Source organism: Sturnira hondurensis, unplaced genomic scaffold, assembly GCF_014824575.4.
Source record: "Sturnira hondurensis isolate 20B ecotype Veracruz unplaced genomic scaffold, ASM1482457v3 Scaffold0000648, whole genome shotgun sequence".
Classification (NCBI taxonomy): Eukaryota; Metazoa; Chordata; class Mammalia; order Chiroptera; family Phyllostomidae; genus Sturnira; species Sturnira hondurensis.
In genome coordinates this window covers 10,243,222-10,265,309 of record NW_028073279.1, presented here as the reverse complement: position 1 = coordinate 10,265,309, position 22,088 = coordinate 10,243,222, and the positions used below count along the sequence as shown (strand labels likewise).

General features: G+C 42.3%; 1 protein-coding gene and 1 long non-coding RNA gene across 2 annotated transcripts in view; both read left to right on the top strand.

The window, feature by feature from the left end:
• The first annotated feature begins 10,102 nt into the window (after positions 1-10,102).
• On the top strand, positions 10,103-12,611 carry LOC118985645 (uncharacterized). The gene is made up of 2 exons (XR_005066160.1): positions 10,103-10,183; positions 12,255-12,611. It is a non-coding gene; the product is annotated as an uncharacterized LOC118985645 (long non-coding RNA).
• A 3,946-nt stretch (positions 12,612-16,557) lies between these two features.
• ROR1 (receptor tyrosine kinase like orphan receptor 1) overlaps positions 16,558-22,088 on the top strand; it is a 384,982-nt gene continuing 379,451 nt past the window's right edge. Inside the window, exon 1 of the mRNA XM_037043417.1 lies at positions 16,558-17,116. Within this exon, the coding sequence (XP_036899312.1) occupies positions 17,026-17,116 (91 nt within the window). The 5' untranslated portion in view covers positions 16,558-17,025. The remainder of the gene's footprint in view (positions 17,117-22,088) is intronic.

Here is a 22,088-nt window from a genome sequence, read left to right as displayed (position 1 = left end):
GAATGGCTGTCCAAATGTCAATGTAACTCATCATCATTTGTACATGACAATTCCTAAACATGGTTGGCCTTCTGACACTGACGGGAAACATGAGTTGCACATATAAATGCCCACAGGGCATATAAACCTGCTCATATGACAGTAAGTAAGGCAGGAATGGTGTCAGGGTATGAGAAATAGTGGGGACCGTGACATGATAGGACCACCTATTCTTCACCCCCTCTCTCCACTGCTTTTCCTCCATGCAGACTTCATGTTGCCAGACCTGCTAATTGTTTTTTCAAAACAAACAGGATATTTCTATTTTATGTGAAATCTGTCAAACTTGATATGTTGACTTAAATTTTTAAAAACACTATATACTCGGGGCTAAACACTTCAGAAGGCCAAATATAGCTACCTTTTTGAGACCTTGGAATTAAGTATCTCTGGGAAGAGACCCTCCCTGCCCTCTATCTAGAGACTGCTTTTTTATAGAGTACCCTCAGATGGTGTCTTTTATTTTTAAAGAACACTGGATTGGGGGCTGGGAGCCTGGCTAAACCAACTGTACCTGTCCTAACTGCATGATCAAGGGCATACCCTTCACTTCATTCATTTTCAGCTTTAGAGTGTATCAGTTTATAATACACATCCTACCCATGTATCTCACAAATTAAATTCACCAAACTAATATTTATTTATTTTTATTCTATTGAATCTTGAGAGAGGGAGACAGAGAGAGACAGAGAGATACATTGGTTCATTGTTCCACTTATTTATGCATTCATTGGTTGCTTCTTGTATGTGTTCTGACCAGGGATTGAACCCACGGCCTTGGGGTATCAGGATGATGCTCTTACCTTAGGAAGAACTACCCAATCAGGGCACAACTAATATTTATTGAAAACTTACTTGAGCATATCCTACTTTATTTAATCCTCAAGAAGGCTTTATGAAGTAGATATTCTTAACATATGTATAGAGATGGAGAGACTGAGATTCTGCGAATTTTAAGGAAACTGCTCAAGGTCACAGATCTAACTAGTGATGGAATGGAAATTCGGACCTGATCTTCTGATTTTAAACTTTGCTTTTTATTGTGAAAGCAATTCTTAAAATAGATAAGGAGAGAGAATCCATCTAAATCATCATCCTTCTCAACAACATCATCTAGCTCCTAGACACAGAATTTACCAATAGAACTTTACCCGGGCACGTTACTGTATCTCGCTGGGTCTCAGTGTTCTCATCTCTTAAATGGGAGGAGTAAGACTTGAGTAGAGGAGACAAATTGGCATTTCAAGGACTGTATTTAGCTAGAAGATGTCTTTGCCTTTGCACAGGTAGGTTTTTTCTGTTTGTAAAAAGACAAGATATTGCCCTGACTACTGTGGCTCCACTGGTTGGGCATTGTCCTGCAAAGTGAGAAGTTGCCGGTTCAATTCCTGGTCAGGGCATAGGCCTGGGATGTGGGTTTGGTTCCTGAGTGGGCCGTGTACAAGAGGTAGCTGATCGATGTTTTGCTCTCACATTGAGGTTTCTCTCCCTCTCTTTCTTCCTCCCTTCCCCTCTTTTTAAAAAATAAATAAATAAAATCTTTACAAGGTTATCGAGGTATAGCTGACATAAAATAAAGGGCACATATTTTAGGTGTATGATTTGATAAAATCTGACATACCAACAGACCCATGAAAATCATTACCACAATCATGATAATGAACTTATTCATCACTCCCAAAAGTCCCCTCATGCCCCTTGGTAATCCAGCCCTTGTCTCTCCACTCCCTGTCCCAGGTAACAACCGATCTACTTCCTTTTACTACACTTGTGTGTTTGCATTCCCTAGAGTTTCATATAAATGGAATCATACAAGGTGGACTTTTATTGGTCTAGCTTCTTTCACTCAGATTACCTATTCTGATATCGTTCCATGTGGTGGTGTTTATCATTAGTACATTCCTTTGGGTAGCTGAGAAGTCTTCCCTCTATGTGGCTCTACCAGAGTTTATTTATCGATTGAACTCCTGATGGCCATTGGGTTGCTCCAGGCTGCAGTTATTACAACCACAGCAGCCATGACAGGTCATGTATAAGGCTTTGTATGGACATGTGTCTTCATCTCTCTGTGTTGCAAGCATAGGAGTGGTGTGGCTGTGTCGTATGGACAGTGCATGTTTCAGGTTTTAAGAAACTGCCAAACTGTTTTTCAAAGTTGCACCCAGCAGCGGTGTGTGAAAGTTTCAGTTTCTCCTTGTTCTTGTCAGCACTTCAATGAGCAACCTTTTAATTTCCCATTCTAATATGTGGGTAGTGGTATTTAGTGTGGTTTTAATGTGAAGTTCCTTAATAAATAATGATTTCAAGCACCTTGTCTTGTGTTTATTTGCCATCTGTACATCTTCTTTGGTTTGGGGTCTGAGTTTTTTCTCATTTATATCATATTGCCTGTTTTCCTATTATTTGGTTTTGAATGTCATTTATATGTTCTATATACAAGTCCTTTATTTGATATACTACTTGCAAATATTTTCTCTCAGTCTCTGGTCTGTCTTTTAATTCTCTCAGCAGTGTCCTATGAAGAGCAAGTTTTTAATTTTGCAAAAGTCAAATCTACCCATTTATTTTTTATGTATTGTGCTTCTAATTGTTCATGAAAAAATTTTGCCTACTCCAAGACCGCAAAGATTTGCTCCTAAATTGTTTACATGATTTCTGTACCCAATTCTATATAATTTAAAAAGTATATGCCAAGCTTTAAAAGTTGGAAGACTTGATATAAGAAATTTGAATTTCCAGTTTCTCTTAGCAGCGGATGAGCTGAGGAGACTGGCCTGCCTTCCCACTGGAGGGCGCTCCACGGGCCCTAAGTGGTGCTCCGTCTATCCAGGCCTCAATGGGTTGGCCTTTCTCATTTCGGTTCCCAACCTGGGACCTACCACCCCACCGCCGGATGCCCTCCATAACCTTTGCCGTTTTCAGCTTCGGTGATGCCGCAGATTTTCCATGTATTATTACATACGAGCTTTCCTCGGGATTTAAGAGAGTGAGTTAACCTGCGGTGGACCTGGAATCAACCTGGAGATTCTGGAAGATTCACTGTAGTTAGTAGTATAGTCACTTCTACCGTAAGGCTGAGGTTTCACAATCAGGAAATTTTTGAAGTAGTTTCAATCTGAAAGGGATCATCTGATATAGCTGTGGGCACCTGCTTACCCCTTAAGTCTTTCTCATTTGCTTTCTGCTGTAAATTAATGTGTTACGTGTAAATATACACTGTAAAAGTACATATAAAACATGCAGTTTAATGAGTTTTAAATAGTATAACTATCACCCCAGTTATGATATATAGCATTCCCATCACCAGAGAAATTTCCCTCCTGCCCCTTCCTGTCTATCCATGGGGATAGTGAAGGGGATGGAGCCTCCCCCCGCCCCCGCCCCCGCCCCTAGAGTCAACCACTAATGTAACAGAATATCAAACCATAGCTGAGTTTTACCTGTTTTTGAAATTCATAAAAATGGAAGCATAGATAAGCATTCTTGTGTCTTGCTGCATCCTCTGAGCACATTTTTGAGATTTATCCATATTTGTTGCATTCACCAGTAGTTTGCTCTTTTTATCAGTGAGCAGTATTCCATAAGATGAATATGCTACATCTTATTCATTCATTCTCCTGTTCATGGGCATTAGGTGTGTTTCCAATGTTTTGCTACCATGAAAAAAGCTGCAATGAACATGGATGCACCAATTTTTGTACCTATACTTTTATTTTCTTTTGGGTAAATATCTCAGAGTGAAATTGTTGGACCAAAACTAGGTACATATTTAGCTTTGTAAGTAACTTAAAAAGTTTACCACAGTGGTTGTAACATTTTTCACTCTCACCAGCAATGGGTGAGAAACCCAACATCACTCTCCATCCTCTCAGCATTTAGTGCTGCAGTCCCTTTACTTTTAGCCATTCTAGTGGGTATGAAACAGTAGCACCTTATGATTTTAACTAGCATTTCCCTGATGACAAATGATGTTGGACAGTTTTTCACGAGCTTATGGACCATTCACTTAACGGTGTTTTCTGATGAGCAGGTTGTTTTCATTTCGTTGAATCCTAATTTATCAGTGTTCTTTTTCACAAATACTGCTATCTGTGTTCAAAGAAATCTTTGCCTGGCCCCAATTTACAAAGAATTCATGCACATTTTATTCTAGGACCTCTATAGTTTTCATGTGTACATTTAAGCCCTAATTCATCTCAAATTAATTTTTCTTTATGATTTAAGGCACAGAGCAAGTTTCACTGCATTTCCTGGTTGGTATAGCCCCGTTTGTGAAACTTTCTATTTTTCAGTGAACTATGTCGATGCCTTTGTAAAAAGAAAAGTATGTCGGTACGTATGTGAGCCTATTTGTGGATTCTTAATGTGTTCCACTTATATATTTTTCTGTTCTTATGACATATTTATAGCATTGAGTTTTTCAGTCTGTGCAAATGATGTAGCTCTTTTTCTATGTAGGGCTTCTTTAACTTCTCTGAACAATATTTTGTACCTTTTCAGGACAGAGATCTTTCTATTTCTTTCATTAAACTTATTCATAGGTTGTTTATATATTTTGGTGCTATTATAGATAAAATTTATTTTGAAATTTCATTGCCAATTGTTTGTTGCTAATATATAGCCATACAATGGATGTTTGAATGTTTGTCATTGGTCATGTATGCTAAGATCTTGCTAGATTTGCTTATCAAATTTAGTAAAGGGTTTCTTAAATTGTTGTCACTGATTTTTTTTTTTTGGTTTTCTGTCCATCATCATGTTTCCTCCAAATAATAACAATATTATTCACTCTCCCCCAGATATTTATGACTTTTACTTCTTTTCTTACCTTATGACATTAGCATAAGGTAAGAAAAATCAGTACTTACCTTAAAGTAATTTTGAATCAAAATGGTAAGAATATATATCCTTGCCCTGTCCCCCACATTAGGGAAATATTTAATATTTTACCATTGATCGTGATGTCAGCTACAAGGGTTTTCCTTAAACCCTTTTTTATCAGTTCGAGGAAGTTTTCTTTTACCTCTAATTTTGTGAGATCTTTCTTCTAAAATCATGAATGGGTGTTGGATTTTTTTCAAGTGATTTTTTTAAAACTCTTGAGCTCATTAAATAATTTTATCTTTAAGTCTGTTATATACATTGATTAGATTTGTGAATTATGTTATTTTAGAATGGCAAAGCAACCTTGCATTACTGGGATAAACCCAACTTGGTCACAATATATGATCCTTTTTATATTACTGAGTTTAATTTGTAATATTATGGTAAAGAGTTTTATATCTAGTTCGTAAGACATATTGGTTTGCATAAGTCTTTTCTTGAAATATCTTTTACCATGTTTTGTTAAGGCCATAGTAGGTTATGGCCTAATTCTGCAATGACCCTTTGAGGCCCCCAAGGTGCAGTGCCTCATCCCTAGCTCAGGAGGTCTTACATAGCCGAAGACCCCTTCGATTTTTTAATCTCTCCTTCTTGTAGGGTCTCTGACTCTCTCATTTTTGTGAGTTTGGCATACATGTGTATGTATTAAATTTGGTTATTTCCTCTTGTAGAATAACAAAATAAAATGAGTTAGAAAGTGTTCTTTCCTCTTATATTTTGTAAAAAAATACTTCATGTAATATTGCTTTTATTTCTTCCCTAAGTGTTTAATAAAATTCACCTGTAAAGTCATCCTAGCTAGGGCTTTTCTTTGTGGAGAGATTTTAAAGTAAGAATTCAATTTCTTTCACAGGTGCAGAGCTATTTAAGACTTCTGTCAGTTGTGTCTTTCAAGGAACTTGTCCATTCATCTACATTGTTTACCGTGTGGGCACGAAGTCATTTGGAGGAGCCCTCATTATCCTGCACTGTCTGTAGGACCTCTGCTTATAGTCTCTCTGTCATTATTGTGGTGGCAATTTGTAGGGTTTTTTCTCTTATTTTTATTGCTCAATATTACCAGAATTTACAAATCATATTAATATTTTTGAAAGAACTAACTTTTGGCCTCATTGATTTTCCTCTAGTATTTGCCTTCTATTTAATTACATTATTATCTTATCCTTATTACTTTTGCTTACTTTGAGCCTACTTTACTGCTCCTTTACTAGCTTCCTCATGTACACGCTTAGATCATGATCTTAGATCTTGTGTTCTAATACAGACATTTCAAGGTGTGAATTTCTTTTTTATACCACTTTAGCTGTATCCCACAAATTTTATACGTTGTTTTCCTCATCTTTTAGTTCACTATATTTTCTAGTTTTCCTTGTGAGTTGTTCTTTGATCCCGATTGTTCTCTGATCAAAGATATTACTTATCTTTGATATACAAACGTGTTGAATAATTCTCAAATTTTTAAGAATTTTCTGCACCTACTTTTGTTATTGATTTCTAATTGACTTGACTTACGGTCAAAGAATATACTCTGTATTATTTTAACCTTCTGAAATCTAGTGAGATTTTTGTTCAGCATTGTGGTCTTTCTTGATGAGATCAATGTTCTCTAAGTGCTTGAAAAGCATGTGTATTCTTCAGTGTTGGACGGAGTGTTCCATAAACATTTACTAAATCAAGTTGGTTGATAGCGTTCAAATTTTTTATATTCTTACTGATTATTTGTATTACTATTCTATAAATTACTGAGAGAAGTATTCAGGTCTCCTACTATGATTGTTTATTTTCTATTCTCTCTTTGTTTTGTCCATTTTGCTTTCCATGTGCTTTTAAGTTCTATATTATTAGGAACATACACATTTAGAAACATAATATGTATAAACATACAAAAACTTTGGATTTTTGTGTGTTCTTGATGAACCGACACTTTTATCATTATGAAATGTTTCTTTTTATCTATAGCAATACTCTTTGTTTTAAAGACTATTTTGTCTGATGCTAGTAAAGCCACATCAGTTTTCCTATAATTATTATATGTGTGGTATATCTCTTTTTATGCATTTGCTTTCAATTTGTGTTTTTACCTTTCAGCTGAATTTTACCTTTCTGACACTTTTGAATAATGCAAATGAAGAATTTATGTTTTCCCTCCCCATTATCTTGGACTTTGCCCCGCTATAAAGGACTCTTTCATTAGGCTCACAGTAAGAGTGCCATTAAAATTTAGCTGCTATCCAGTTACTTCAGATTCCTCATGCCTAGAGACCAATAGGCAAGCAAAGGAGTTATCATCCTGTCCCGGCACTGCAGAGTAACTGGCCCTGATCATCAAGAAGAGGATGCTATTTTTTGAACAGTTTGTAATTCTTTAGTGCACATGGCTTGGTCACACAGAGCCCTAGAGGTCTATACTGTGATCCCCCTACTGAAGGCTGACAGTGTAACTCCATACAGCATCTTTCCCTACCACGAACACTCTGCAGTAACATATGATCTACTGGGTCATATGGGCCCAAGCATCAGGGCCACTCGCACCCCACACTGTTGTAGGTACCTTCTTCCTGAGATCGAGCCTGTTCTTTAGTCAATTGAGTACTGTCCAGAGAACTGATCCTGGCCTGCAGCCTGGGTAAGGGACCATGAATTTTTACAGGCAAAGCTGCTCGCTGCTTCCTGATCATCCATCCTTGGTATCGTTTGGCTTAATGCTTTGGACAATTCCCTTGTAGGCTGCCTATGTATCTTGCCCTTAGGGATACTGTGTTCTATTAAATATCATCACTCTGTGAGCCAGGCTCCCCTGCAACCTCACTGCTCATCACAATAATTGTGTCCATGTTGCGTCTTCAGTTAAACACTTACACCTGGTCTCTGTTTGGGGCTATTTTCATCCCTATTACTATCAACAATCCCAGTTTTGATAACAGTGTCTCTTACCATTGGCTCTGGCCTTCAGAGGAGGGCCACTACTGAACGTCACGGTGATGCTCGTGTTCTCCCATCATCCACCCCACTTTCCCACACCTATTTCTTGATTTCAAGTCTTTCGATTCTTTCTTTCACTATTTATCTTTATGATCTTAAATAACATATAGCCACATCTTGATATTTCAGTTTTAATCATTATCCATTGACTTTCCAGTATAAAATAAATATAACCTGTCTTTCATAGTTTCCACCATCATTATCATATACATCCCATTTTTCTGCTCTCCCATCAGAATTGATCATAATGTTTTGAGTCAGTGTTTGCAATATTATGCCTGTGCAATCTCTAGCTATAGCTAAATAATATAACATGCTATGTTTATTTTTCTTTTTTAGCACAGCTTTTTTGGTAATCCATGCAGTTAATAATTATGTTTGTTTATTTTTCTATGCACTGATCACCAATTCATCCAAAAAGTCTCCTTCAAAAGCAAAAGTCCCTTTCAGGCCCAAATCCACATTAGCGTCTATCAGATGATGATTTTTTCTCCCAGAGTCTTCAGATTTGTCTCAGTTTTGAGTAATTCTTTCTAATCAGTTACTGAATTTTTCTCTTGGAACATGCTTTCATTATCATCCTGGAAATTCCTTCTGTTTCCTTTTTTCTTGGTTTACTTTCTGAATAACGCGTGCATATCCTCTAATAGCTTCCCTGTAGGAGGTGTGTGATAGGCTGAGCAATGGCTGCCCAAAGAGCTCCAAACCCTAATCCCCAGAGCCTATGCATATGTTCCTTTATGCAGGAAAAGGGACTTTGTAGATGTGATTTTGTTAAGGATTTTGTGATGACATTATCCTGGGTCATCCAAGTGGGGTATGAGTAATCACAAGGGTCCTTACCAGGGAAAAGGAGATGTGAAGATAGAAGCAGAGGGAGATTTGAAGATGCTACCTTACTAGCTTTGGAAATGGAGGAAGGAGCCATGAGCCAAAGAATACAAGAAATGCAGCTCTAGAAGCTGGAAAAAAACATAGTCTCCCCTAGAGCCCCCAGAAGGAAGCAGTCCTGCTGACACCTTGACCTTAGCCTAGTGAAACTGAGTTTGGACTCCTAGCCCACCAGCCTAAGGGACTAAATAGGTATTGTAAAGCTGAGTTTCAGTAATTCATTCAGAGGCCAGAGGACACTAACCCAGGGCACACAGGAGATACTTCTGAGGCTTTGCATGTCAGAAAATTTTCTTCTCTCACTGCAAATGATCATTTAGCTGAGAATTGTAAGTAGAAAATACATGTTCTTCAGAATTTCAAAAGCATTTCTCCAAGGCTTTTCATTTCAACCATAGTAATTATTTCTAATTCCTAGGATTATTGGTGTTCATTCCTTCCTCACCTTCCCTGTGCCCTCCCACATCCTGTCTTTGTTTCATAAAAACAATATCTTCACTTATCTCTCTGAATGTATGAATGACAGAGAGTGTGTGTGTGTGTATGCAAGTTTTTTTTTTTACCTAAATAGTCTATTCCTTTCAAGTTGCTTTTTTTATTGTTTATTTTTTTTAAATCCTCACCCAAGGACATATTTGTGGATTCCAGAGGGAGAGAGAGAAAGAGGGAGAAGGGGAGGGAGGGAGGCTGGGAGGGAGAGACAGAGAAACATCGATGTGAGAGAAATATCAATAGGTTGCCTCCTGTATACGCCCTGACTGGGGATCGAGCCGGCAATGTAGGTATGTACCCTGACCAGGAATCGAGTCCATGACTCTTCAGCTTACAGAATGATGCTGCATCCAACTGAGCCACACTAGCCAGGGAATTTATTGCTTATTTTTATCTCTGTCTTTTAATGTTTAGACCCTTTCCTCTGATGCTGGCCTTTGGCCATCTGGATGTACAATGTTACACTGAAAATGGATTGAGGTGTAACTGACACACACTAAACTGGAATTAATTAGTGTACGGTTTGATGAGCATGTCAGTTGTTAGCTCATGGCTCTCAGTTCTGATAGCACTTTTCAATATATGCTCTATGATAAACGAGGGAGTTTCTTCTAGCATTTCTTCCTTAAAGTGAGCCTTTTCAGCAGCAGGCTCTGGAGAGTCACTGCTGGAGGAGGAGGAGGAGGCTTCTTGTAGTTTCCTGCATGGGCTAAGTGGTGAGAGTGTGTGAACATTAGTAGGGGCTGCCCCAGCACAGGTTCTGAATCCGATCTCTCTGCCACCTTCTAGCCTTGGCCTGATGGTAATCTTTTTCTCAGCCTTCTCAACATGAAAACTGAAGCCCCAGTATGGCTTGCCTGCAGCATCCTGTGTGGCTCAGAGGGTCACACACTGAGTAAGTTCCTACAGCTCAACTTTGACTCCAGGGATTGGAGGGCGCAGAGCTGCTGCTTCCTCTGCAAGCCCCTACTGTTCACATATTCTGAGGGCTCCCTGTCCACACCAGCACCCAGACTCGCACTGCAGGCCCATGCCATTAGTTGCCCGCCCCTGCTTGCTCTCCAAACTTCTCCGCTGTCTGGTGGGTTGTACCATACCTTCCCCAATGAGGTCTGAACCCCTCCTAAGTCTGTCCTTAGAGTGCTCTCCCTCAGTGCTAGGGTGCCATGTAGATTTCCTTGTATCTTACTCTTTTATCACTGTTAATTTTTTTTTCTATCAAACTTCTCCTGCCTAGCCTACTGTGTAATTTCTATCTCTTGACTGGATCCAAACTGCTACAGTGAGTTTTTAAAATACATAAATGAAAATTGTTTAATAATTTTTAAAGATTTTATTTCTTTATTTTAGACAGAGGGGAAGGGAGGGAGAAAGAGAGGGGGAGAGGAAAGAGAGGTTGCCTCTCATGCACCCCCTGCTGGGGACCTGGCCCACAACCCAGTCATGTGTCCTGACTGGGAATCAAACTGGTGACCCTTTGGTTCACAGGCCTGCACTCAATCCACTGAGCCACACCAGCCAGGATGAATTTAAAAATTTTTGTTTATTGATCTGAGAGAGAGAGAGATAGATATCGATTTGCCACTCCACCCATTCATGTATTCACTGGTGGACTGTTGTATGTGCCCTGACTGGGAATTGAACCTGCAACCTTGGTGTATTAGGACAATGTTACAAGCAATTGAGCTATCTGGCCAGGGCCTGCTATAACAAGTTCTGACATATGTATACAACTGTGAAACTATCACCACAATCAATACAATGAACCTATCTATTACTTCCATGAGGTCCTTATGCCTATTTGGTATCCATCCTTCCATTTTTCTACCCCCGGTAAATAATGATATGTCTTTTTGTCACTATAGATTAGTTTGCATTTTCTGAAATTTTATTTTATTTTTTAATTTATTTTTAGAGAGAGGGGAAGGGAGGGAGGAAGAGAGGGAGAGAAACATCAATGTGTGGTTGCCCCTCATGCATCCCCTACTGGGAGCTGCAACCCAGGCATGTGCCCTGACTGGGAATCAAACATGCAATCCTTTGCTTCCCAGGTCTGTGCTCAGTCCACTGAGCTACACCAGCCAGGGTTGGAATTTTATATAAATAGAATCATGTAGTCTATGTTTTCTTTAAAACTCTGGTTTATTTCACCCAGCATAATTATTTTTATATTCATCCATGTTTTTATATATATTAGTAATTTATTCTTTGTTATTGATGAGAAGTATATCATAGTATGGATGCACCAGAGTTACTCAGTTTACCTGTTGGTAGACATTTGGGTTGTTTTCAATTTTTATCTATTACAAATGGAGTTGCTCTAAATTGTCATATGAAAGTCTTTGTATGGACATAATGTTTTCGCTTGTCTTGGGTAAACACTGAGAATTGGAGTGGCTGGATCGTATGGGAGATGTAGGTTTATCTTTCAACTGCAAAGCTATTTTCCACAGTGATTGTACCATTTTACATTCTCATCAGCAAACCTGAAAGCTCCAGTTGCTCCACATTGTTGCCAGCACTTGGTATGGTTCATCTTTTTAATTTTAACCACGCACGTAGGTCTGCGGGGGCATCTCATGACAGTTTTAGTTTGCAATAACCATAGTTATTAACAGTGTTGAGCTTTTCGTGTATTTCTTTGCCATCTGCATATATTCTTTGGTGGCATCTATTAAAATATTTTGTCTTTTAAAAAAATTATGTCGTCTTCTTTTTATTGAGTTACAAGTGTTCTTTGTATATTCTAGATGGAAGTCCCTAATCAGATGTATTTTTTGCAAATATTATACTCTAGTCTATGGCCTATCTTTTTATTTTCATAATAATGTCTTTTTAAAAGCAAAAGGTTTTCATTTTTAAGTTCAATTACCAATTTTTCTTTTACGGTCATGACTTTGTGTCTTCTTTAACAAATCTTTGCCAAACCTAAAAATCACTAAGATTTTCTCCTTGTTTCATTTCAGAAGTTTTATAGGCTACAAAATCTTGGTGCTCGTTTGCCAACAATCCCTTACCATCCCTGAACGTCTTGTTAGTGAATGTCTGATGATGATACTAGATTGGGAAGATGTCACACGGACACAGCACCTCAGAGACGGACAAGAAGAGCACACTACTGGGTGCCCCGGAAGCCAATTTGTCTTTCTATTGTCCCCTTTCCCCGCTATACACAGAGGGGTCTGTGAAACTGATGAAACCAAATACAGGAAACCAAGACTGTGCTAGAAATCCAGACCGAATGATCGCTAAATGCCCCAATCTGACCCCATAATGTAGAGGTTTATAGAAAAGAGAATAATAAACAACTTATTGAAAAGGCACTATGACAAACACTGTGTTGAGACTTTTATGTTCAGGGTATAAAGTATAATCATTTTAAACTCAAAATGCCTTTATACAGTTGGCTCTATTACTGGATCTTTTTTATCTGAGAATGTTACATTATAAACAAGTTAAATAACTCGTGCTTATCACCTTGCCAGGTCTATTTACTGCTAAGAGCCCATGTTCTTAGTCACTACTAATAACGCCTGAAGAATATTGGCCGCTTGCTGCCTGACAGGCACTGGCTAGATGCTTTACAAACATGAACTACTTTAACCCTCGGAGCAAAGGTAGACGGTAGGTATTACTATTATGCCTCTTTGCAGATGAGAAAACTGAGGTAGAGAGACCTAAAGTCTCATAGCAACTAAAAGCTGGACCTGGATTTGAATCCATAAAATCTGGCTCCTGAGGTTCCCTCACTGATAACCATCATGCTACATATTTTTTTTTTCAAGAAGAACGATGAACGTCTATATTTATTGGGTAAATCAAATGCGTTACCCAAATGAGTTTCTCCCTCCAACAACTTTTTGAAATGTAAGGTAGCTTTTTTTTAATGTTCTCCTTGACACCTGACTCCGTCCTGTTTCTTTCGCCACCCTATTTCTTCTCCACCTTTCTGGTGTGACTTACCCGTGGCTGTGCCTTCTGTGTCCACAGTGGTAATAAGCAGAGCCACGGGTGTACTAGTTGGAGAGGCCAGAGTGGATGGCTGCCTCCCTCAGCAAAAACGAGCCTCAGTGGGTACCCCAGGGCTTGAGCCAGGACCTTCTGAAGAGAGCAGCCCCTCCTGGATTCCATAATCCCTTTGCGTCAATGGCTGGTTTGGTTAAGGGGAAGGCAGAGCCATAAGCCGCTTGCGAGAGGATCATTTCAATTGCTTGCAGCTTTTCATACATTCCACCTCTCTGACATGAGACACTAGAGTTATAGTGTAGAAAGAGATTGGACTTGGGCTTAAGTCCTCTTTTTTGGCCTTAATTTTGTGACTTTCAGCAAGTTTCTAACCTCATTTCACTTTAGTTTCTTTGTAAAAAAATGGTGACAAGACTGACTTAAGTAAGCTCATGTATGTAGGTAGTATAATAATGTCTAACACTTATTAAGTGCCTACTCTGTGCCAGATACTTATAATAGCACTTTGAATAAGTTAACTCATTTCTCATTCACAACAGTGTCAGTAGGTACGACGATCGTCATCGCCATTTTACAGAGGAGAAACTGAAGCCCAGAGGGACAAAGATATTCATCCACGGTCACTCAGCAGAGATCAGAGAAGCTGGGTTATAAACCCAGGCAGCCTGATTCCAAGCCTGTTCTCTGAAGCACTGGCATTTACTGAACTTGCATAAGTATTTTTGTTATCTTTTAAAAACAGTTTTTTTAAACATCTTTTAAAAAAAGATTTTACTTATTTTTTAGAGAGGGAGAGGGGGAGGGAGAGGGAAAGAGAGGGAGAGAAACATCAATGTGTGGTTGCCTCTCAAGCTTCTCCCTACTGGGGACCTGACCTGCAGCCCAGGCATGTGCCCTGACTGGGAATTGAACCGGTGACCCTTCGGTTCACAGGCTGGCACTCAGTCCACTGAGCCACACCAGGCAGGAAGAACCTTTTTTATCCTGCCCTTTAGGAATTAGTGTGCTATAGGATCTGGGACAACTGAGGGAGTGATTACCCTGGGCTTGACTGGTTGATGTAGGTGCCAGTTCTGGCTCTGGCCAGCTGTGTGACTTTGGGCAAGGAATTTCCACCCCCCTCAGTCCCACGTTTCTCCTTTATAAAATATGGAGGGGTTACTCTAGTTAATTTCCAAGGCCCTTTCCAGCCGTCACATTCCTCACGTCTATGATTCTGTGATTAAGTTCCTGGAAGGTTTAAGTACTGATAAAAGTGCCATTAAGTTCTGTATACTCAGCTCTGGCAGCCACTGTTACCTAAGATACCTGGGGTGGGGGTTGGGGCTAGGGTAGGTGGAAGGGGAAGCCTTGTGTCAGCCTCTGTGTGTTATACTGTAGATGATGGAAGACCACTCAGCAATGTGCAGTGTAACTGAGTTTCCTCTCATTTCTGGGCCACGGTATATTGCAGCTGACCATCAAAGACAATTTTCCAACAAGAGAACCTTGTGCAGTAAGTTCCTCAGGCAAGTAACTGGAGATAATTTAGACAGGATTGAATGAGTCTCAGGCAGAGAAATTTGGAGGACAGAACTATCTGGGAGATGAACTAGTTGACCCAAGGCCTCTTTGTCTATCATTCCTTGACCTCAGTTCAGAGTGATAGAAAGAGGGGAAGCTGCTAAGACAGTTACGGGTGCTCCTGCCCTGAAGTCTGGGAGAAGAATAAATGACTGTTTGTCCTACATGCTTTAGTCATCCACCTGCCTGAAGGCAGAGAGCTGTGAGTCTCCGACCTGCTGGGACATACTTTTGGCTACCAAGTCCTTGCTTTCAATGAGGCGACTGCTCATTATAAAATCCCAAAGCTGAGTTATTAGAGGCTATTGTTGCAGCAGTGACAGCCACCGCCTGCCACTTGTTATATGCCAGGCTCTAGCCAAGAACTTTTAGCTCCATTAAGATAAAGAGACCGAGTCTAGGCCAGGCCACCTACTGTCTACATGACAGTGGGCAAGTCACTTACTTTCTTTTTGCATTTCAATTTCTAAAACTGTAATATGGGGATAACCTATGTAAAAGTGCAAGATAGTATAGCATGTTAGGACTTTTTAAAAAGCGCCAATGGAAGATTTATGAGGAAATGCACACAAAACACAAGGCAAATACAAGGTATCCAATAAGTGATCCGTAGACTGTGAGCTCCTCAGTGTTCCGCAGGGCAAGACTGCCTGGTGCCTCTATTGCTTTTGCCTCCTCAGAGCCTAATACACGGCCTGGAATACAGCAGGTACTCACCACTTTACATGACCAGGGGCCCTCTCCACAGGAAAAATCAAACTGTCATAAATATTTATGCATCACCAAACTTGTAAAGCTAAACCAGGAGAAACTGACAAAAACACGGTGTTAATAGGAGACTTCAGTGTTTCCCTTTGTCCACGACAGAGCAGCTGGACAAATATATACATGGGGTCCAGCACAAATAATGCCCCTCTTTTATTATGAAATCTTCTATCACAAAATCATGAGCATGCAATTCTGTAACATAACAATATCACACTCAAGCACACCATCCGACATGTTAGGTGAAACGTTCAAATTGCTGTCCATCTCGTGTGGACATTCACGTACTCTACTGACCACACTCAAGCAAGCTTTACTTCTGCTGGACCCTGTAGGTCTGTGTGTACACACACACACACACACACATGTGCAAAGATATAGAAGGCCTAAGTAACACAATAAATATAAAGAGGATCAAATTGAAATAGTCATCTGTCTTCACATTCTGAATACAGAAAAATCCTTTCTTTCTGGAGACTATGGAACATTGACAAAAACTGACCACAGAGAAATCCTTGATAAATCAACCTCCAAAGGGAAGAATACAGATGACTTTGTTTTCAAGGCAATGAAAGTAGAAATTTAAGACAAAATGGGAAAATATAAATCACTTGGGTCAAGGAGGAAATCAAAAGGGAAATTGTATGATATCAATAAATACTCAATTACCCACGGTCACACAGCTAACAGTGGCAGAGCTGCCTGACATTGCTGGAATCTGGGCCTCTTAACTAAGCCACTCAGCCACGAACTGAGACTTGTCCTGAGGTTTGCGACCCAGGACAATTCTTTCTGGAGCCTCAGTTTCCCCTTCGGTCAAAAGGCCTGGAGGGCCTGCTGGGCTCAGGTCCCCTTGCACGTTTAGGCATGCTGGGGGAGGGGAGGTAGGCGTTCGCGACCTGCTGGAGCGACGACTTTCTGGGAAGTCGTAGGGTGTGGGTGTTGAGAGGCGGCAGCAGAGGGCGCTGGGCCGCCTGCCTGGGCCCACGTCTGCCATTGGTTCGGGCTCGGGCTGGAGAGTTGGTGGAAAGTGACAAGTTGAGGGAGGCTGAGAGCTAGAGAGGGAGCGAGAGGAGCAGGAGGAGCAGCCGCCGCTGCCGCCGCCGCCGCCGCCGCCGCCACGGACGGAGCCCCTGACCACAGCCCGAGGGCGCAGGGCTCGCTCTTCTGAGTCTGAGCTGGGGAGACTTTCCCTCCGCTGGTGCGACAGGGGCAGCCCGGGACTGACCGGCCGCTGAGACCAGGGCTGGGGAGCCACCGCGCTGACCCGGTCCTGAGGCTGCAGGGCGGAGGCGAGGGAGCAGGTTAGAAGGACAAAGAACTTTGCCGACGCCCCCGACATCCTGTGGGGAGAGCATCCGGGACGAGGTGGCTGGGATCCCGGGCAGAGCCCGTGGATGTTCTGCGCGTGGCCTGGGAGCCGCCGCCGCCGCCAGAGGAGGAATGCACCGGCCGCGCCGCCGCGGGGCGCGCCCGCCGCTGCTGGCGCTGCTGGCCGCGCTGCTGCTGGCGGCGCGCGGGGCTGCTGCCCAAGGTAAGAGAGGCGTCCGCCAGCGCCCTAGCCCACCCGGCCCTCCGCCACCCTCCTGTCGGCCAGCCCGGCGCTGGGTACCAGGAAGAGCCGCGCCCGCCTGGGGGGGGGGGGCGGCCGCAACCCGTCGTGGTTCTCCCAAAGGCGACTCCGGGTGCTGGAGAGGCAGGCGAGGATTTGCCCTGGAGTCCAGTTGCGGGCCGGGGGTGCGCCCGGGCACTCTTTACTGGGCGCCTACCAGCACTTGGCAACACTGACAGCATGGAGGGGGTGGGTTTAATGGGGCGATGGGGCACTTCCGTGCTGTTCGGCCTCCCACCCCCACCTCTAGCTGGACCCTTGTGGGTGTTCAGGCAAGTCTATCCTAAATAGCAGCCATCCCGGAAGGCGCGGTCCAGGAGGGAGTTTGTGTTTTCCGTGGTTTCTGCGAGAGCCTAGGCTATTCGCAGACGGACCTAAACAAAAGCCCTGTCCTCCTGGACTCCGGCAGCCTCGCCTCTTCCCTGGCCCCTGGCTCTTCAGCTTTCTGGAGGGTCACGAGGGAGGCCACAACGTGTGCGCTGCTGCTGCCACCGCCACTTTGTGCAAAATGTGCTGTCAGAGGCGGCCTGCTGCTCCTGAGTGCTCTGAGTGTGCACGTGTGTGTGTGTGTTACAAACTAGGGAGGAAAAGCCATCTAATGCATACTTGATTTTGGTAATCTCCGAGGACAATTGCAACAGTTAGAGAAAGACTCCACCGAGAGCCGGCGCGTCTTAGTTCTCTGCGGGAAGCTTGGATTCTTGCTGCGTCTGAGCCGGTACACAATGAGAGGGAAGAGCCCGGCTGCGCCTGTGGAGACAACCGATTCATTCTTTGGAGGTTGGAGGGGGAAAGTTGATTAAAGTCTCCAGGGTCCCGGGCCTCACTTTTAACATGCATCCCTTGAGGGGGTGCTGGAGCCCCTAGATTCTTTCCTCCCCCACTCCCAGCCCAAACCCGTGCGGATAAGTATTCTCTGCTCTTTTATCATGCATCATTCATTTTTTAAGTTAGCGCTGTGTTTAGGAAAAGAATAGGCTCTGGCTGTTTTGCAGTTGGGGGAAAAAGACCTATTCACTATGGCTTTAGAATTAGTTTTGCTAATACCTAGCTAATAATTTTCATGGTAGAAAACACTCTGGAAGGAAGTTGTGTGTGTGCATTTTGATTTCTTAGAGATATTTTTGGGGAAGTGGGAACCACGTTTTCTGAGGATGATTCTAAAACCGACCCTCTAGTGAGGTTGTTCTAATCTGGAGGCTCCTGGGGTAAATACAGCTTCTAATTGCAATTAAGATGTACATCAGTTGAGAGTGCACATTCGTGGTGAAAATCCTAATGAAATGTAAACTGTTTGGTCACATGGATGTTTGCTTCCCTGATGCCGAACATCTGGCCCCATGCCACAACACCTGGGTGAAAAGTGAAAAATGGGCCAGGCTGCAAAATCGTGTAAACATCCTGCTGATGTCAGGTTGCCCAGTGAATTCAGGCGGAGATGACCAGGTGATTCTAGCTAGGGTGGGGCTCCTACTTTTGGGCCTTGATTAATCTGGTTATATCCCCTGCCCTACTCCTTTACTCCTATTTACCTTTCAGCAATGGTTGCTTTTAGATCATGGCGGGTGGGGTGGGGAGTGCACCTTTCTGTGGTTGTCTACCTTTAAATAAGTCTCCATGCTATGATTTTGCTGAGGGTAAGACAATTTTGTTATCAGCAGTCACTCAATTCCTGTTTTGTTTAACTGCCTGTAGGCTTTAAAATTTTTTAAACAGTATTGCCTATTCCAGACTCTTCAGTCATGTGCTCAAATCTATTATTATTGCCTTATTTTGTTGTCTTAGGAATCGCTTCCATTTCTGTGCATAGTTGATCTTTTCTCTGGAGGCAAAGCTTCCAGTGGGGCTCAGATTTACTTTCTTGTCTGATCCAAGATGTCTAAGGTAACTCAGTGGCTCAGGAAATCAGCCTAAAGGGGAGATGCATTTCACTTATTTATTTAAAAAATCTCAGTATTTCTTTTATCACTTTGCTACCTTGTTCGCCAGGAGGAGAAAAACCTTTACATTTATTTTGTCTGGTGTGTGCATTGTTGATTTCCTCACCTATCACCCAGAGCTAAACCTCCCCAAGAAACTGAAGGCTAGGCCTCAGGAAACTTCCTGGGCCTTTCTCGGAATCCTGTAGGTTCTGTGGTTTGGCTACTTATAGTCAGAGGGAAGTGACCGGCTACTGTGTTCGCTGTCATTTTGTAAACCTTCCAATGCCATTTTAATAGGTGTCTGTCCTGTCTGCCTTTAGAATAGGAGTGTCTCGAGGGTGATAACAGTGAAGGCCAAGTCAGCCACCCACCTTTAGTGGAGACTCCTGCAAATAACTCCGAGGCCGAGCCACACAGAAGCCCAATAACCAGACTGAGTCTGGTGGCGTGTGGAAAATACTGAATTTCCAGTATCACTTCTGCCTACTTGGCAGGTTATTTGCTACCCTAATATTCTTCTGATATCAGATATTATCTTCCTGATATTAGAAGTCCTTTTAAAATCTCAGCTTTAGTCTGTAGTTTCCTCTCCATCTTCTACGTGGTGAGCATAGATCTCAAATTAGATTTGAAAGCTAGGAAGTTAGTACATGGTATGTCACTTGCATCCATTAGTGTTCAATTTGGCTCTGGTTTGATGGTGACCACACATCCCATTTCAAATACTTTTGAAAATTTTGCTCAGCATCCTATGGAGAATGGAATGCTGTGTAGACTCTATGTATATTGATGTAAATGTTTATCTTCATATGAATGGCATATGTGTACACACACAAATAGTATGTGGTCCATAGATTTTTGTTGAACAAATGGAGAGTAACTTTTTGGGGCCATATGTAACATTGTGGTGCTATTTGCTTTCCTAGTACAAATGCAACGTAACACCTTTTCAAGGATTTTTCTTTTTTATGCCCTATTTTCTAGTATGAAGGGAATGCGACACAACTTAATAGTAGAGCCTAATGGTTATTAGCACAGTCATTGGCGATAATAGACCTCGGTTTGAATCTTTTCTCTGCCACACACTGGGTGTGTCGATTAGTTTTTCTGAGCCTTACAGAATTATTATATGAGCTTTGAGTGGAACCACATGTGTCAGTGTTGGAGAAGAGCGTCCAGTCTTCCACATGGGGTACCTGAACTTGAGGGTATATGGAGCTCCAGAAATAATATACAGAACTTTATGTGCATTTTTGTGGCTTTATGTTTTTAGCTCTAATTTGATTTTCTGAGAAAATTGCAACCCCCAGAGATAGGAACCATTGATTTGGGGGCGTTTGCCACCTGGAGCAATGAGTTGCCTTCCTGGGTAGGTGCACAGAGTTTAGGGTTGGTGCCGTGTCCTGGACCTTGGTCCAGACGTGCACAGTCTGCGGAACCTCTACCTCTCCTCACTTTCCAGTTTCCATCTCACCAGGCCTGCCGCTCCTGGGCCTGGGAGAAGCTGAAGAACGGTGCCAAGTCCTTTGACCACTAAGAATGTAATTCCCCAGACCCAAGCATTCTGAGGTGCTTCTGTTAGTACAATCTATTTAACAAACACTTGTGTTTGGGCAAGTCACCATTTTAAGCATTGTGCAAGTATTAACTCACTGAATCCTCACCACAACCCCATGAAGGAGATGGCATAAATAGCTCATTTGAATGTAGGCACAGAGAGGTTAAGTTACTTTCTTAAGGTCACAGGGCGGGGAAATGGCTCTGTTGGACTTACAAACCCTGATGAGAGGTCATGGCTTTCTAACTTAACTGCTGTCTTAGTCTCTTCTGAGTTAAGTCTTAGAATTTGCATTGTCCCTATGAATGGGCCAAAGATGCCCTTTCCCCAGGTTTCCAAGAGCAGCAAAGGACTTTTTCTTAGCCACATCTAGGAGTTACAAGATGTGATTGGAGACAGGCAGTTTTAATTTTCCTTCCTGGGCTGGAGTTCCCTGAGCCAGTTTGCTGTAACTTCGAGATGGACCTGAAGGGCCTCTGGTGCTCTGCATCTCTGGTCAGGAGGAATTACATTGTTGTAACGAATCGCAATTTTGATGAGGTTTGAAAAGTGTGTCTGGTGGTTCCTTCCAACCAGTGATGAGATATAGTTTGATGAAGTGCCTTTGTATTTGCCATCTCGGTTGTGGACTGAGTAGGGGTGATTTATTAGAGTGCTCTCCGGTGGGACATCCGGCTCGCCAGCTCCGCAGTCCCGATGTGGACCAGACCCTGGCAAATCCAGCCGCAGCTGGGAAACGCTCAAGTCTCGAGGCTTCTTTCTCCAACAGAAGGGCCTCAGCTTGGCCTTACCTATTCCCTGTGGGGTGACAGGAGGGACTGTTCTGCAGACACACGAAGAGAAAGAGCCTTCTAGGAGTCTGAGAAAGTTCTCTGGAGTTGAGGGGGAGGGGATGGCGGGAGTGGTGGGGGGAACTCTTCGAAACCCTTAACTAAATGCAGCTGCTTGTTACATGGAGCCTGACTTGCATGCCAGGAATATCTAAAAAGCTAACGAATACAAAATAAAAATAAACAGCAGTAAAAAGACTCTCTCTTTGTTGCAGTAAGCTCAGTTGGGGTTTTCAGTTTGTTTAGGAATGGGATAATTGCGGCATCCACTTTATTTTGGTAAGGCAGTGAAACGTGGATTGATGTTATTGTCATTGGGATGCTACCACCACCTGAACTTTTTCCTTCACACCTCCCCCCTCGGAGGGCCGGGCATGGCCATCCGCGCGGAGTGAGTCTCAGACTGTCGCCCCTGAATGAATTACATTGGAAGAGGGCAGATAATTTAATGGGATAATCTTGGCAGGGCCAGCAAATTTCACACCCCATCTCTCACTAATAGAAAGACAGTAGAAGGCTACAACATCCTCGGATGAAAATAAAAGGCTCTGCTTAAGAGTAACTGTCTGTCCATAAATAAGGTT